The 14400-nt window shown below is 43.4% G+C and overlaps 1 protein-coding gene across 1 annotated transcript in view; it reads right to left on the bottom strand.

The window, feature by feature from the left end:
- The window catches only part of LOC106609637 (sodium- and chloride-dependent GABA transporter 1), a 23862-nt gene extending 10121 nt beyond the window's left edge, over positions 1 to 13741 (bottom strand). Inside the window, exons 1-9 of the mRNA XM_014208597.3 lie at positions 13528 to 13741; positions 9165 to 9299; positions 8788 to 8888; positions 5428 to 5537; positions 4789 to 4921; positions 3684 to 3818; positions 3431 to 3534; positions 1476 to 1600; positions 187 to 299 (exon numbers count right to left, since the gene is read on the bottom strand). Of these exons, the coding sequence (XP_014064072.2) occupies positions 187 to 299; positions 1476 to 1600; positions 3431 to 3534; positions 3684 to 3818; positions 4789 to 4921; positions 5428 to 5537; positions 8788 to 8888; positions 9165 to 9299; positions 13528 to 13690 (1119 nt within the window). The 5' untranslated portion in view covers positions 13691 to 13741. The remainder of the gene's footprint in view (positions 1 to 186; positions 300 to 1475; positions 1601 to 3430; positions 3535 to 3683; positions 3819 to 4788; positions 4922 to 5427; positions 5538 to 8787; positions 8889 to 9164; positions 9300 to 13527) is intronic.
- Between the last annotated feature and the right edge of the window lie 659 nt (positions 13742 to 14400).

Genomic DNA, 14400 nt, shown 5'->3' with positions numbered 1-14400 from the left:
TGTAACGTCTACTCAGTAGCAACAAGCCACTTGTAACATATCTACCTGCCGTTCTGTTATTGTCTTTGTTCTGCTGTAATGAATTGTAATGTTGGCTTGTCTGTTGTCTGTCTGGTTCTCACCACTAACACCTCTCTTCCCTTGCTAGTTATCTGGGTGTCAGGTGACTCGAGGTGGGATCCTCACCTGGCTGTCTAGCCCCAGCATCATCAGCATGGAGAAGAACAGGATGGCCCACAGGGAGGACATGGGCAGCTGAGTCACGGCCTGGGGGTAGGCCAAGAACGCCAAGCCTGGGCCTTGAGTTAGACACCACACCAATCACAGAGAGCTAAGTCTAGGCCTTAAGTTAGACACCACACCAATCACAGAGAGCTAAGTCTAGGCCTTAAGTTAGACACCACACCAATCACAGAGAGCTAAGTCTAGGCCTTGAGTTAGACACCACACCAATCACAGAGAGCTAAGTCTAGGCCTTGAGTTAGACACCACACCAATCACAGAGAGCTAAGTCTAGGCCTTGAGTTAGACACCACACCAATCACAGAGAGCTAAGTCTAGGCCTTGAGTTAGACACCACACCAATCACAGAGAGCTAAGTCTAGGCCTTGAGTTAGACACCACACCAATCACAGAGAGCTAAGTCTAGGCCTTGAGTTAGACACCACACCAATCACAGAGAGCTAAGTCTAGGCCTTGAGTTAGACACCACACCACATCATTGAGCCTCAGCCCACATTGCATAATCACACTTCACTGCACACCTCAAATGGACACAGTAATGCACACCATGATAATTATTGTACCATATGAAATCTCTTCTGTTGAATAAAAAGCGTATGTTTTACTTCCGTCCTGTATTGTATCTTACATGCATCTAAGAAACCAATAATTTACTGATTAGGATCACTATTACCCCTTTTATCTTGTGTCAGAAGAAGTTCTGCTGATTTTAATTCTTCCTCTCTAATCAGGGACTAATTCAGGCCCTCGGGCACAAGTTGAGTGGAGTCTATGGCCAATCAGTGGCATTAATCAATTCATTACTTTTACTGTATCAAGAAGAAGATAACCAGTGACGCAATGACACTATAGGACAGGTGTCAAACTCATTCCATGGAGGGCTGAGTGTCTGCAGGTTTCCACTCCTCCCTTGTACTTGACTGATGAATTAAGGTCACTAATTAGTAATGACCTCGCCTCACTTGGTTGTCTAGGTCTTCATTGAAAGGAAAAACCAAAAACCCACAGACACTAGGTCCTCCATGGAATGAGTTTGACTCCCCTCCCTCTGAACATACTCTATATTTTATTTAGACATTGTCCTTTCCAGCACTGTTTCAGAAACTATACTGGATGCGTAATTAGACTAGGTCAGTACAGCTCGGTTTGACTCTGTAGTGTTAATCAGGAACAGCTGACTCCAACGTCAATAACAGTGAATGCTGCAGTAGGGTGAGCTAACTGCACTGTACCGGAGGCAGCTAGTTCCTGGACAGGCTTCTTGGTGATGTACGACATGAAGCCCACAATGGAGAAGATGACGAAGCCCGCAAACATGCTGGTGAAGGAGTTTATACAGCACACGATGAGGGAGTCCCTGACAGGAGAGAAAAACACAACCCATGTTTGGTGTTGGTAAGTAGACAGGACACCATAATGGAACACCACAGAAGAAAGAAACAAGAAAAGGACAGAACAAATTAAAGCAAATAGAGGAAAGATGTAGTGGAACCCAGAAGTATAGAATCAAAGCAAATAGAGGAAAGATGTAGTGGAACCCAGAAGTATAGAATCAAAGCAAATAGAGGAAAGATGTAGTGGAACCCAGAAGTATAGAATCAAAGCAAATAGAGGAAAGATGTAGTGGAACCCAGAAGTATAGAATCAAAGCAAATAGAGGAAAGATGTAGTGGAACCCAGAAGTATAGAATCAAAGCAAATAGAGGAAAGATGTAGTGGAACCCAGAAGTATAGAAGCAAAGCAAATGGAGGAAAGATGTAGTGGAACCCAGAAGTATAGAATCAAAGCAAATATAGGAAACATGGAGTGGAACCCAGAAGTATAGAATCAAAGCAAATAGAGGAAAGAGGGAGTGGAACCCAGAAGTATAGAAGCAAAGCAAATGGAGGAAAGATGTAGTGGAACCCAGAAGTATAGAATCAAAGCAAATAGAGGAAAGATGGAGTGGAACCCAGAAGTATAGAATCAAAGCAAATATAGGAAACATGGAGTGGAACCCAGAAGTATAGAATCAAAGCAAATATAGGAAACATGGAGTGGAACCCAGAAGTATAGAATCAAAGCAAATATAGGAAACATGGAGTGGAACCCAGAAGTATAGAATCAAAGCAAATAGAGGAAAGAGGGAGTGGAACCCAGAAGTATAGAAGCAAAGCAAATGGAGGAAAGATGTAGTGGAACCCAGAAGTATAGAATCAAAGCAAATAGAGGAAAGAGGGAGTGGAACCCAGAAGTATAGAATCAAAGCAAATAGAGGAAAGATGTAGTGGAACCCAGAAGTATAGAATAAAAGCAAATAGAGGAAAGATGTAGTGGAACCCAGAAGTATAGAATCAAAGCAAATAGAGGAAAGATGTAGTGGAACCCAGAAGTATAGAATCAAAGCAAATAGAGGAAAGATGTAGTGGAACCCAGAAGTATAGAATCAAAGCAAATAGAGGAAAGATGTAGTGGAACCCAGAAGTATAGAATCAAAGCAAATAGAGGAAAGATGTAGTGGAACCCAGAAGTATAGAATCAAAGCAAATAGAGGAAAGATGTAGTGGAACCCAGAAGTATAGAATCAAAGCAAATAGAGGAAAGATGTAGTGGAACCCAGAAGTATAGAATCAAAGCAAATAGAGGAAAGATGTAGTGGAACCCAGAAGTATAGAATCAAAGCAAATAGAGGAAAGATGTAGTGGAACCCAGAAGTATAGAATCAAAGCAAATAGAGGAAAGATGTAGTGGAACCCAGAAGTATAGAATCAAAGCAAATAGAGGAAAGATGTAGTGGAACCCAGAAGTATAGAATCAAAGCAAATAGAGGAAAGATGTAGTGGAACCCAGAAGTATAGAAGCAAAGCAAATGGAGGAAAGATGTAGTGGAACCCAGAAGTATAGAATCAAAGCAAATAGAGGAAAGATGTAGTGGAACCCAGAAGTATAGAATCAAAGCAAATAGAGGAAAGATGGAGTGGAACCCAGAAGTATAGAATCAAAGCAAATAGAATGGTTCCATCATCTAGGTTTTTAACATGTAACAGAGGTGGTTTGATGAGCCTTACCTGAAGATGTGTGTTAGCTCTCTGAGAAAATGCACAGGCTTTAGCTCATTCTTGATGCACACATGAGACCCAGGTTTGAAACTAGTGGGTCACTAACAGGGACATAAGGCATAAAGGAGTGGCTGTGGGGGTTGCTTACCTGTACACATCGTTGTTGAAGGAGTTGTAGCTTCCCAAGGCGATGAGCGAACCCAGACCCAGTCCATAGGAGAAGAAGATCTGAGTGGCAGCATCCAGCCACACCTGGGAGAGTAGTCAGACAAAAACACACATTTTTTAAGGACAGTTTTCACATTTCAAGACATTAAATATATCTTATTTTTCCTGTTGACATTTCAGTGTCTGCATAGACATATGGTCTGTGAGTGTATGACTCTTAGGGGCCACCGTACCTCAGACTTGAGGAGTTTGTTGAAGTCGGGGGTGATGTAGAAAAGGATGCCCTCCTTGGCCCCGGGGAGAGTGACCCCACGAAAAAACAGGATGAACAGCATGAGGTAGGGGTACGTGGCGGAGAAATAGACCACCTGAAGAACAGATAGGGGACAGAGAAATAGACCACCTGAATAACAGATAGGGGACAGAGAAATAGACCACCTGAATAACAGATAGGGGACAGAGAAATAGACCACCTGAATAACAGATAGGGGACAGAGAAATAGACCACCTGAAGAACAGATAGGGGACAGAGAAATAGACCACCTGAATAACAGATAGGGGACAGAGAAATAGACCACCTGAATAACAGATAGGGGACAGAGAAATAGACCACCTGAATAACAGATAGGGGACAGAGAAATAGACCACCTGAATAACAGATAGGGGACAGAGAAATAGACCACTGAAGAACAGACATGGTGTATTGGTGAGGAGTGAACCGGTGGGTAGTTGACTAACTAAAAACCCCAAATGAGGGTGAACTTCCAGCCTCAATGGTACATGAGCAGACTGAAACATTCCCCACTAGGGACTGAAACATTTTACTTCCTGCTCGCCTGCCTCGCCTTCCTCTCCTGACAGAGATCTGTGAACGTGCTTTGCACTTTGTCAAATAATGATTGTGATTAATTGGTAAATTCCATCAAGGCCAGGGCCTTGGGGGAGTTAATTTTCTGCTTTGTGCAGTTCACATTAAACTCCAATTACACTCAGAGCAGAATGCGAAGATGTGTTCCTTGCTCATACATTTATTTTCTTAAAAAGTGAGCGTTAATTTAACACCCCCTAACTCGAGTAAGTTGTTAATGCATTTGTTTTGCCAGGTTACCGTCATGGACGGAGGCTGTGGCCTGCTGCATATATCAGTTTGAAGTTTAGTATATGATGTTGCTGAAATGGATTTAGCCATTCTATCAATTGTATTGTGGTTGATGTGTCTTTCAGGTGACGAGAGTTTTCATTAAATACCTTTTGAGAGAGAGAGAGAGAGAGAGAGAGAGAGAGAGAGAGAGAGAAAAGAGAAGGCAAAAAGAGAGTAATAATAAGAGCAGGGCTGACCTTCCCTGTCCACTCCACTCCTTTCCAGATAGAGAAGTAGACCAGGATCCAGGACAGAGCCAGAGTTCCAGCCAGGGGCCAGCGCACCTCACCAGGCTCCTCCAGACCACTGGACAGCTGGTGCATGTTCCGCCTGGTGGACACACACACATACCGGTCAGTGCGGTCACACACACACACCGGTCAGTGCAGTCACACACACCTGGATCACACAGACACATGCATACATACTTTCGGACAGGTTATACACACACATGATCACACACACACATACAGACAGACAGGCCACACTCACAAACAAACAGTTATGCACACTCTCAGGTAACCCACACACACGTTTAATATGCACACATACACATTTTCCACCTTTTACACCATGCTTTTCACATGACTCAGTGAAAAATTATAGAAGTTTAACACTAGAAATGCCTGGCCTCAAGGGACCCCACTTCCAGCCAATGACGTGTCTTTTGGACATCAACAACCTAACAGTCTAATAAATACATTCCATGTATGCTATCGGAAAAACAACCCTTTGGTTGTATTTATGAAGGTCATTAGTATATGATTTTTTTTTTCAAAGAACATAATAGCGTTTTCATTGATTTATGTTAATGTAGGCTAAATGATTTGACGTACTCCCAGAACTCAGTGACGGCACTGGTGAGGTTGGTGGTGTCTGTCAAACTGTAGTTGGAGAAACATTTCTCTGTGTTCCACGGGTTATCACAACCCTCCCACGGCAAATCCTAGAGAGAGATAGAGACAGATGGATGGAGAGAGAAGGAGAGACAGAGGGGGAGAAAGAAAGGACAGAGGGGGTGTCATTGTGTCATCCAAAGAGACAAAGAGGAAGACAGAAATAGATGAGAACAAGGAGTTGAGGGGGGAACAGAAAGACAGACAGACAGACAGACAGACAGACAGACAGACAGACAGACAGACAGACAGACAGACAGACAGACAGACAGACAGACAGACAGACAGACAGACAGACAGACAGACAGACAGACAGAAGATTAGCACCAACATGCATTAGCATTGGCCATTGCATAAAGGAGAACATTGGAGAGCAGAGAGCTATTTAACTCATACAGTAGGGTAGTAATCAATAATGTATGGTAGGAGCCTCCTCCCCAGGCTCAGAGCTGGCTGGTACAGGAGACTATTATGGTAGGAATCTATGATGTTTTATGATGGAGTGAGTAACTTGTGTCACCTTTGTCCTGTCCTCTACTGCCTGCTTGTATTTATTTGTATGTGCTGTTAGTTTGTCATAGGAACCATTCCACACAAGAAGCTCCCTCACAATAAAATAGAGTCATTTGAATTGAAGTCAATGGATGCAGGGTTTTCATTGTCATGTAGAAACTAAAGGTATTTCTACCTTGTATCTAATTGCTGCAAACAATCCTTTGGTTATATTTATGAAGGTCTGAGGTAAGGTCAAAGAACATAATAGCATTTTAATTCATTTATGTTACTGTAAGCTATATGTAAAAACTACAAACCACTAAAACCACCAATCTCCCGTGGAAGGACTACGTATCTGACCAAATGACATCTCAGTTAACCGAGATGAAAGAACCCGTAATGGAGTCTCAGGTACACTCTGTGCTTAGAACCATTTTATTTTATTTCCTGTTCTCAGGTTATCATCATCATCATATATGTATTTCTTCACCACTTCTGAGTGGAAAGCTCTTAGTGTCTCAGATTGTCTGCTTCATTTCAGTGATGTCTCCTCTCTCTCTCCTGTCTCCCTCCCTCTCTACCCCCGCTCCCTTTCTCTCTCTACCTCCAACTGCCTCTCTCTCTCTCTCTCTCTCTCTCTCTCTCTCTCTCTCTCTCTCTCTCTCTCTCTCTCTCTCTCTCTCCCCGCACACTCCTGACCCATCTGATTGTGCTCCTGTCTGGTGTGAGAAGAGTGGTGATGGAGACTGTCTGTACAGATATAGTAACTCTGTCTCAGGTCTTTGTGTGGAACAAAATGAGCAGCCACAGAACAACAGGAGTGAGAACACTATTAAGTGAACTACTCAGTAACTCTATTGACTAAGTCTGACTAAGGCCTGCATATTTCTTAGAGCATTTGTTATTTATAGTCTATAACGTATTCAACCCACACTGATTTCTGGTCAGGTCACTTGGTTAAGCTATGAAGTCACAGCAAAGAATATACTCCTTGAAGGACAATAAACTATTCCATTTATGTACAGCTTATTCCATAGCCTGGTTCCAGATTTGTTTGTGCTTTCTTCTGAGTCGGCAACAGAGCACAAACAGATCTGGAACCAGGCTATGACCATAGGAGTCAATGACCGTTGAAGTTAGAATATGTGGGCAACTATAAATACCTAGGTGTCTGGTTAGACTGTAAACTCTCCTTCCAGACTCACATTAAGCACCTCCAATCCAAAATTAAATCTAGAATTGGCTTCCTATTTCGCAACAAAGCATCCTTCACTCATGCTGCCAAACCTACCCTCGTAAAACTGACTATCCTACCGATCCTTGACTTCGGCGATGTCATTTACAAAATAGCCTCCAACACTCTACTCAGCAAATTGGATGTAGTCTATCACCATTTTGTCACCAAAGCCCCATATACAACCACCACTGCGACCTGTATGCTCTCGTTGGCTGGCACTTACTACATATTCGTTGCCAAACCCACTGTCTCCAGGTCATCTGTAAGTCTATGCTAGGTAAAGCCCCGCCTTATCTCAGCTCACTGGTCACCATAGCAACACCCACCCGTAGCATGCGCTCCAGCAGGTATATTTCACTGGTCATCCCCAAAGCCAACACCTCCTTTGGCCGCCTTTCCTTCCAGTTTTCTGCTGCAAATGACTGGAACGAATTGCAAAAATCACTGAAGCTGGAGTCTTATATCTCCCTCTAACTTTAAGCATCAGCTGTCAGAGCAGCTTACTGATCACTGTACCTGTATATAGCCCATCTGTAAATAGCACACCCGACTAGCTCATCCCCATATTATTACTTACCCTCTTGCTCTTTTGCGCCCCAGTATCTCCACTTGCACATCATCATCTGCACATCTATCGCTCCAGTATTAATGCTAAATTGTAATTATTTTCACCTCTTTGGCCTATTTATTGCCTACCTCCCTACTCTTTTACATTTGCACACACTGTACATAGATTTTTCATTTTTTTTTGTGCTATTGACTGTACATTTGTTTATGTGCAACTCTGTGTTGTTTGTTTTTGTCGCACTGATTTGCTTTATCTTGGCCAGGTCACAGTTGTAAATGAGAACTTGTTCTCAACTGGCCTACCTGGTTAAATAAAGGTGAAATAAATAAAAAATGTAAAAGTTGGCAAGACAGCAGAAACAGATCTGGGACAGATATTTTACTGCATTGTTGAGGAGAGTTAGCAAGCAAGCATTTCACTGTACCGTGTGCATGTGACCAATAAACGTTGATTTGATTTGACTGGGCTACTACTTTCTAGTGTAGTGATGTCACCTACTGCTCTGAAGGAGTTGAAGAGATAGTAAAGGGCCCAGGCGATGATGATAATGTAGTGTGGTGATGTCACCTACCGCTCTGAAGGAGTTGGAGGTAGTAAAGGGCCAGGCGATGATGATAATGTAGTGTGGTGATGTCACCTACCGCTCTGAAGGAGTTGGAGGTAGTAAAGGGCCAGGCGATGATGATAATGTAGTGTGGTGATGTCACCTACCTCTCTGAAGGAGTTGAAGAGGTAGTAGAGGGCCCAGGCGATGATGATAATGTAGTGTGGTGATGTCACCTACCGCTCTGAAGGAGTTGGAGGTAGGAAAGGGCCAGGCGATGATGATAATGTAGTGTGGTGATGTCACCTACCTCTCTGAAGGAGTTGAAGAGGTAGTAGAGGGCCCAGGCGATGATGATAATGTAGTGTGGTGATGTCACCTACCGCTCTGAAGGAGTTGAAGAGATAGTTAAGGGCCCAGGCGATGATGATAATGTAGTGTGGTGATGTCACCTACCGCTCTGAAGGAGTTGAAGAGGTAGTAGAGGGCCCAGGCGATGATGATAATGTAGTAGATGTTGAGCCAGAAGGAGAGCACCACTGAGGCCAGACCAACCCCTGTAGGGGAGGGAGAGGTACAGGTCAGTATTAACAAACAATTAGTTAACTAACTAGGAACTGCTGTAGCTAACTTTTATTTGTCTTTGAGATATGTGTATATCTATTTTGTTGGATTTTTATATGAACTACAATGAGCTTGACTCCTCAATCATTTTTCATGTGTTGCATTTGTATGTATATGCATTCTTTAATTGTCTAATTAATGTAATCAAACAATCAATCACCTACCTAGACTATCTGTCAATATGTGGGGAGATTTTCAACATATCTCACCTTTCATCATAGGCATTAGTTTGGTCCACACCCCCAGTCCCCCCACCGAGGTGAACTGGCCCAGTGACGTCTCCAACAGGAACAGAGGTATGCCAGCAAACACCAGGGTGAGAAAGTACGGGATCAGGAAAGCCCCTGTCACCGGACCAGGGCACAGTGTGACAGAACAGGAAGTGTGTTTCACATGTACACCAAAGATATCCTCTTTCATCTGTGTTTATACTTTTACTTACGGTCTGCATCCCCATTCTCAATCCTTCTCTAACGTGCACTTGCACACTTACTATCATGGATTTTAAAAGCATGGTGTAAGCATTGTCTGGAGCTACAGGAGGCTGCTGAGGGGAGGACGGCTCATAATAATGGCCAGGAAGGTGCGAAAGGACACCATTTGATTCCATTCCACCATTCCACTCCAGCTATTACCACAAGCCCATCCTCCCCAATTATGGTGCCACCAACCTCCTGTGCTGGAGACAGTTTTTACCACAGGAGGTTGGTGGCACCTTAATTGGGGAGGACAGGCTTGTGGTAATGGCTGGAGCAGAATAAGTGAAATGGTATCAAATACATCAAACACATGGTTTCCATGTGTTTGATGCCGTTCCATTAGCTCTGTTCCGGCCATTATTATGCGACGTTCTCCCCTCGGCAGGCTTCTGTAGTTTTTACCATGAGGGTTGTGCAAGTGCACATTTCGAGAGAAGGTTGAAGGATTGAGACTCGGATGTGGTTAAGACACTAATTGGCCAGTATTCAATCAGTTTTAGATAGTGGATTTATGGATAGTGTCACGTGTGCTCCCTCTCCGGCCTCTAGGTCACCAGGCTGCTCGTTATGGCGCACACCTGTCACCATCGTTACGCGCACCTGCACATCGTCAGATTCACCTGGACTCCATCACTTCCTTGATTACCTGCCCTATATATGTCACTCCCTTTGGTTCCTTCCCCAGGTGTCATTGTTTCTGTTTCATGTCTGTGTGCTGTTCGTGTTTCGTATTATACACTGCTCAAAAAAATAAAGGGAACACTTAAACAACACAATGTAACTCCAAGTCAATCACACTTCTGTGAAATAAAACTGTCCACTTTGGAAGCAACACTGATTGACAATACATTTCACATGCTGTTGTGCAAATGGAATGGACAACAGGTGGAAATTATAGGCAATTAGCAAGACACCCCCAATAAAGGAGTGGTTCTGCAGGTGGGGACCACAGACCACTTCTCAGTTCCTATGCTTCCTGGCTGATGTTTTGGTCACTTTTGAATGCTGGCGGTGCTTTCACTCTAGTGGTAGCATGAGACGGAGTCTACAACCCACACAAGTGGCTCAGGTAGTGCAGCTCATCCAGGATGGCACATCAATGCGAGCTGTGGCAAGAAGGTTTGCTGTGTCTGTCAGCGCAGTGTCCAGAGCATGGAGGCGCTACCAGGAGACAGGCCAGTACATCAGGAGACGTGGAGGAGGCCGTAGGAGGGCAACAACCCAGCAGCAGGACCGCTACCTCCGCCTTTGTGCAAGGAGGAGCAGGAGAAGCACTGCCAGAGCCCTGCAAAATGACCTCCAGCAGGCCACAAATGTGCATGTGTCTGCTCAAACGGTCAGAAACAGACTCCATGAGGGTGGTATGAGGGCCCGACGTCCACAGGTGGGGGTTGTGCTTACATCCCAACACCGTGCAGGACGTTTGGCATTTGCCAGAGAACACCAAGATTGACAAATTCGCCACTGGCGCCCTGTGCTCTTCACAGATGAAAGCAGGTTCACACTGAGCACGTGACAGACGTGACAGAGTCTGGAGACGCCGTGGAGAAAGTTCTGCTGCCTGCAACATCCTCCAGCATGACCGGTTTGGCAGTGGGTCAGTCATGGTGTGGGGTGGCATTTCTTTGGGGGGCCGCACAGCCCTCCATGTGCTCGCCAGAGGTAGCCTGACTGCCATTAGGTACCGAGATGAGATCCTCAGACCCCTTGTGAGACCATATGCTGGTGCGGTTGGCCCTGGGTTCCTCCTAATGCAAGACAATGCTAGACCTCATGTGGCTGGAGTGTGTCAGCAGTTCCTGCAAGAAGAAAGCATTGATGCTATGGACTGGCCCACCCGTTCCCCAGACCTGAATCCAATTGAGCACATCTGGGACATCATGTCTCGCTCCATCCACCAACGCCACGTTGCACCACAGACTGTCCAGGAGTTGGCGGATGCTTTAGTCCAGGTCTGGGAGGAGATCCCTCAGGAGACCATCCACCACCTCATCAGGAGCATGCCCAGGCATTGTAGGGAGGTCATACAGGCATGTGGAGGCCACACACACTACTGAGCCTCATTTTGACTTGTTTTAAGGACATTACATCAAAGTTGGATCAGCCTATAGTGTGGTTTTCCACTTTAATTTTGAGTGTGACTCCAAATCCAGACCTCCATGGGTTGATAAATTGGATTTCCACTGATTATTTTTGTGTGATTTTGTTGTCAGCACATTCAACTATGTAAAGAAAAAAGTATTTAATAAGATTATTTCTTTCATTCAGATCTAGGATGTGTTGTTTAAGTGTTCCCTTTATTTTTTTTAGCAGTGTATATTAAAACACTCACTCCCGGAACTTCCTGACTCTCAGCGCACATCGTTACAGATAGGTGATTTCAGAAGTGTGTGATTTGGACATCAGCTTCATCACATGTGATTAACAAACTAGCAGTATATCCTATCTTTTCAGCGTCTATTCCACGTTGGTTCAACGTTATTTCATTGAAATGATGTGGAAACAATGCTGAGTCAACCACTGTGTGCCCAGTGGGATGACATGACCCATTCAGGTTTGACGGTAAACTTGGCTGACAAATCATCCAGAGCACACAACCAAACTCACAATTTCTATATCAAGTGTCAACTCCCTACACAGGGACACGCTGCTGAGCCAAACAAGCACACTCCTGCAAGGGTTATATGGATATCCATATTGAATGAAATTCAAAACACATGATTTATCTCCAAAGGAGAAGTTGAATGTAGAACACAGACAGTAACATACGCAGATGCTTACATATAGACCTGAGCCCTGATGTATGGTGGAACGAGTGAAATATATGACGTCTACAGAAATCAATAGAATGAACTATGCATGAAAACAAGGGGACTGTGGAATTCTGTATCAATAGGTTACTTCAGTGTTTCCCAAACTCAGTCCTCAGGACCCCCTGGGTGCACGTTTAGTTTTTTGCCCCACCACTACACAGCTGATTCAAATAATTAAAGCTTGATGATTAGTTGGTTATTTGAATCAGCTGTGTAGTGCTAGGGAAAAAACCAAAATGTGCACCCAGGGGGTCCTGAGGACTGAGTTTGGGAAACACTGCATTACATCAGTCCCTCTCAAGTGTAAAATGCAAAAAAGAATACATGACGTCAGTAAAATAAATCTGTAAATGATTAAATACCAGTCAGAAGTATAGTATCTAAAGTGTTTGCTTCTAATCTTTGCTCACCTCTCAAAGTTATTGATGTTCAAAATAGAAAATATCAACTGTGTGATTTATTTGATTTTACAATACTGGAAAGGTGCTCATTTCAAAAACCAATTTAACTTAATAGAAAGGTGGTATTCGTTACACTTTAAGGATGTTTTACCTCGAAAAACACTCACTTTTCCAAAGAAAACGTTTCTGTGAACACAAACACTGTTGATGTTATGTATCTATGTTATGTATCTAGTCCTCATGAAAAATGTATTTGTAATTATTCGCTAACACAGAAAGTGACCTCAATAGTCCATAAAGACGATGCTGCATACTAGCACAGTGTACAGTACATTGTGATGCCATATAGATGTTTCCTAATGGCAATTTCATTATTAACAATAGCCTCATCAATAAAAATCCAGGTCGGTCATTAAATAATCATCATGGTAAATTCCATGCAGTGGTTTTAATGACATGTTTAGATTTTCTCTCACTCAGGTTGCAAAAAACAAAATAAGATGGATAGCCAAATGTATTCATTGAAAGCTCCCTTTTTTACAATGCCTGTTCATTTTCCATGTCATTTTACACATCCTGCAAGCCCCATAGTTCACATTAAAGCAAATGTGGACACTGGACAGCTACCGTATTAAATAGCATGTTTCTTCAAATATTGTTTTCTACAATGTGTTAGTTTATCAAACAGTGTACTCCCATGAACTGTAATAGGTTGTGCTTTATACTGATGATATTTTAAAATGTGTAGTTTTCCTCCTGCCTCTTCAGGCACCCCCTTGAAATCTCACTATTTCAAAGCCTGTAACAATGATTTCTCCCAGACACCGTTTTGGCTCTCCAGGCACAAAATGGCCTCCCTCCCCGGATAGTTTATCTTACCTCCTCCATTCTTGCCGCAGAGGTAAGGGAACCTCCAGACGTTCCCCAGGCCGATGGCGTAGCCCACGCACGACAACAGGAAGTCAAACTTGCCCTTCCAGGAGCCCCTGTCAGGGAGTACTTCCTCCTTCTCCTCGCCATCTGGGGGCGCCACCGTCTCCATGACCTCGAATGGGACTGCCTGTTTGACCTCTGTCGGGGAGTTGAGGTCCACTGTGCTCTTACCAGTCTTCCCCATAGGGCGGGACCACGGTTCACTGGACCACGGTTCACTCGGGTTGAACCACCAGTCCTCACAATCCTATACGGTCCACTATGTACGGTCCACCATGTGTGGTCAAATGATGTACGGTCAAATTGAGCCTCAGTTAGTGTGTTTGGTCCTTTTTGTCCTTAACCAGTGTACTTCACAGGGAGATGGAGACACTGAACATGAGGTGGAGCTGTGAAGCAACGGAGATTCATCTCATTCACTCGCAAATTTATGGTAGATGTATGACACAGAAACAAAGAAATAGTTATCTAGCCGATAGATAGATAGATAGATAGATAGATAGATAGATAGATAGATAGATAGATAGATAGATAGATAGATAGATAGATAGATAGATAGATAGATAGATAGATAGATAGATAGATAGATAGATAGATAGATAGATAGATAGATAGATAGATAGATAGATAGATAGATAGATAGATAGATAGATAGATAGATAGATAGATAGATAGATAGATAGATAGATAGATAGATAGATAGATAGATAGATAGATAGATAGATAGATAGATAGATAGATAGATAGATAGATAGATAGATAGATAGATAGATAGATAGATAGATAGATAGATAGATAGATAGATAGATAGAGTAGATA

The sequence above is a fragment of the Salmo salar genome, chromosome 17, assembly GCF_965601325.2.
Source record: "Salmo salar chromosome 17, fSalSal1, whole genome shotgun sequence".
NCBI classification, from domain to species: domain Eukaryota; kingdom Metazoa; phylum Chordata; class Actinopteri; order Salmoniformes; family Salmonidae; genus Salmo; species Salmo salar.
This window is presented reverse-complemented; position numbering and strand designations above follow the sequence as displayed.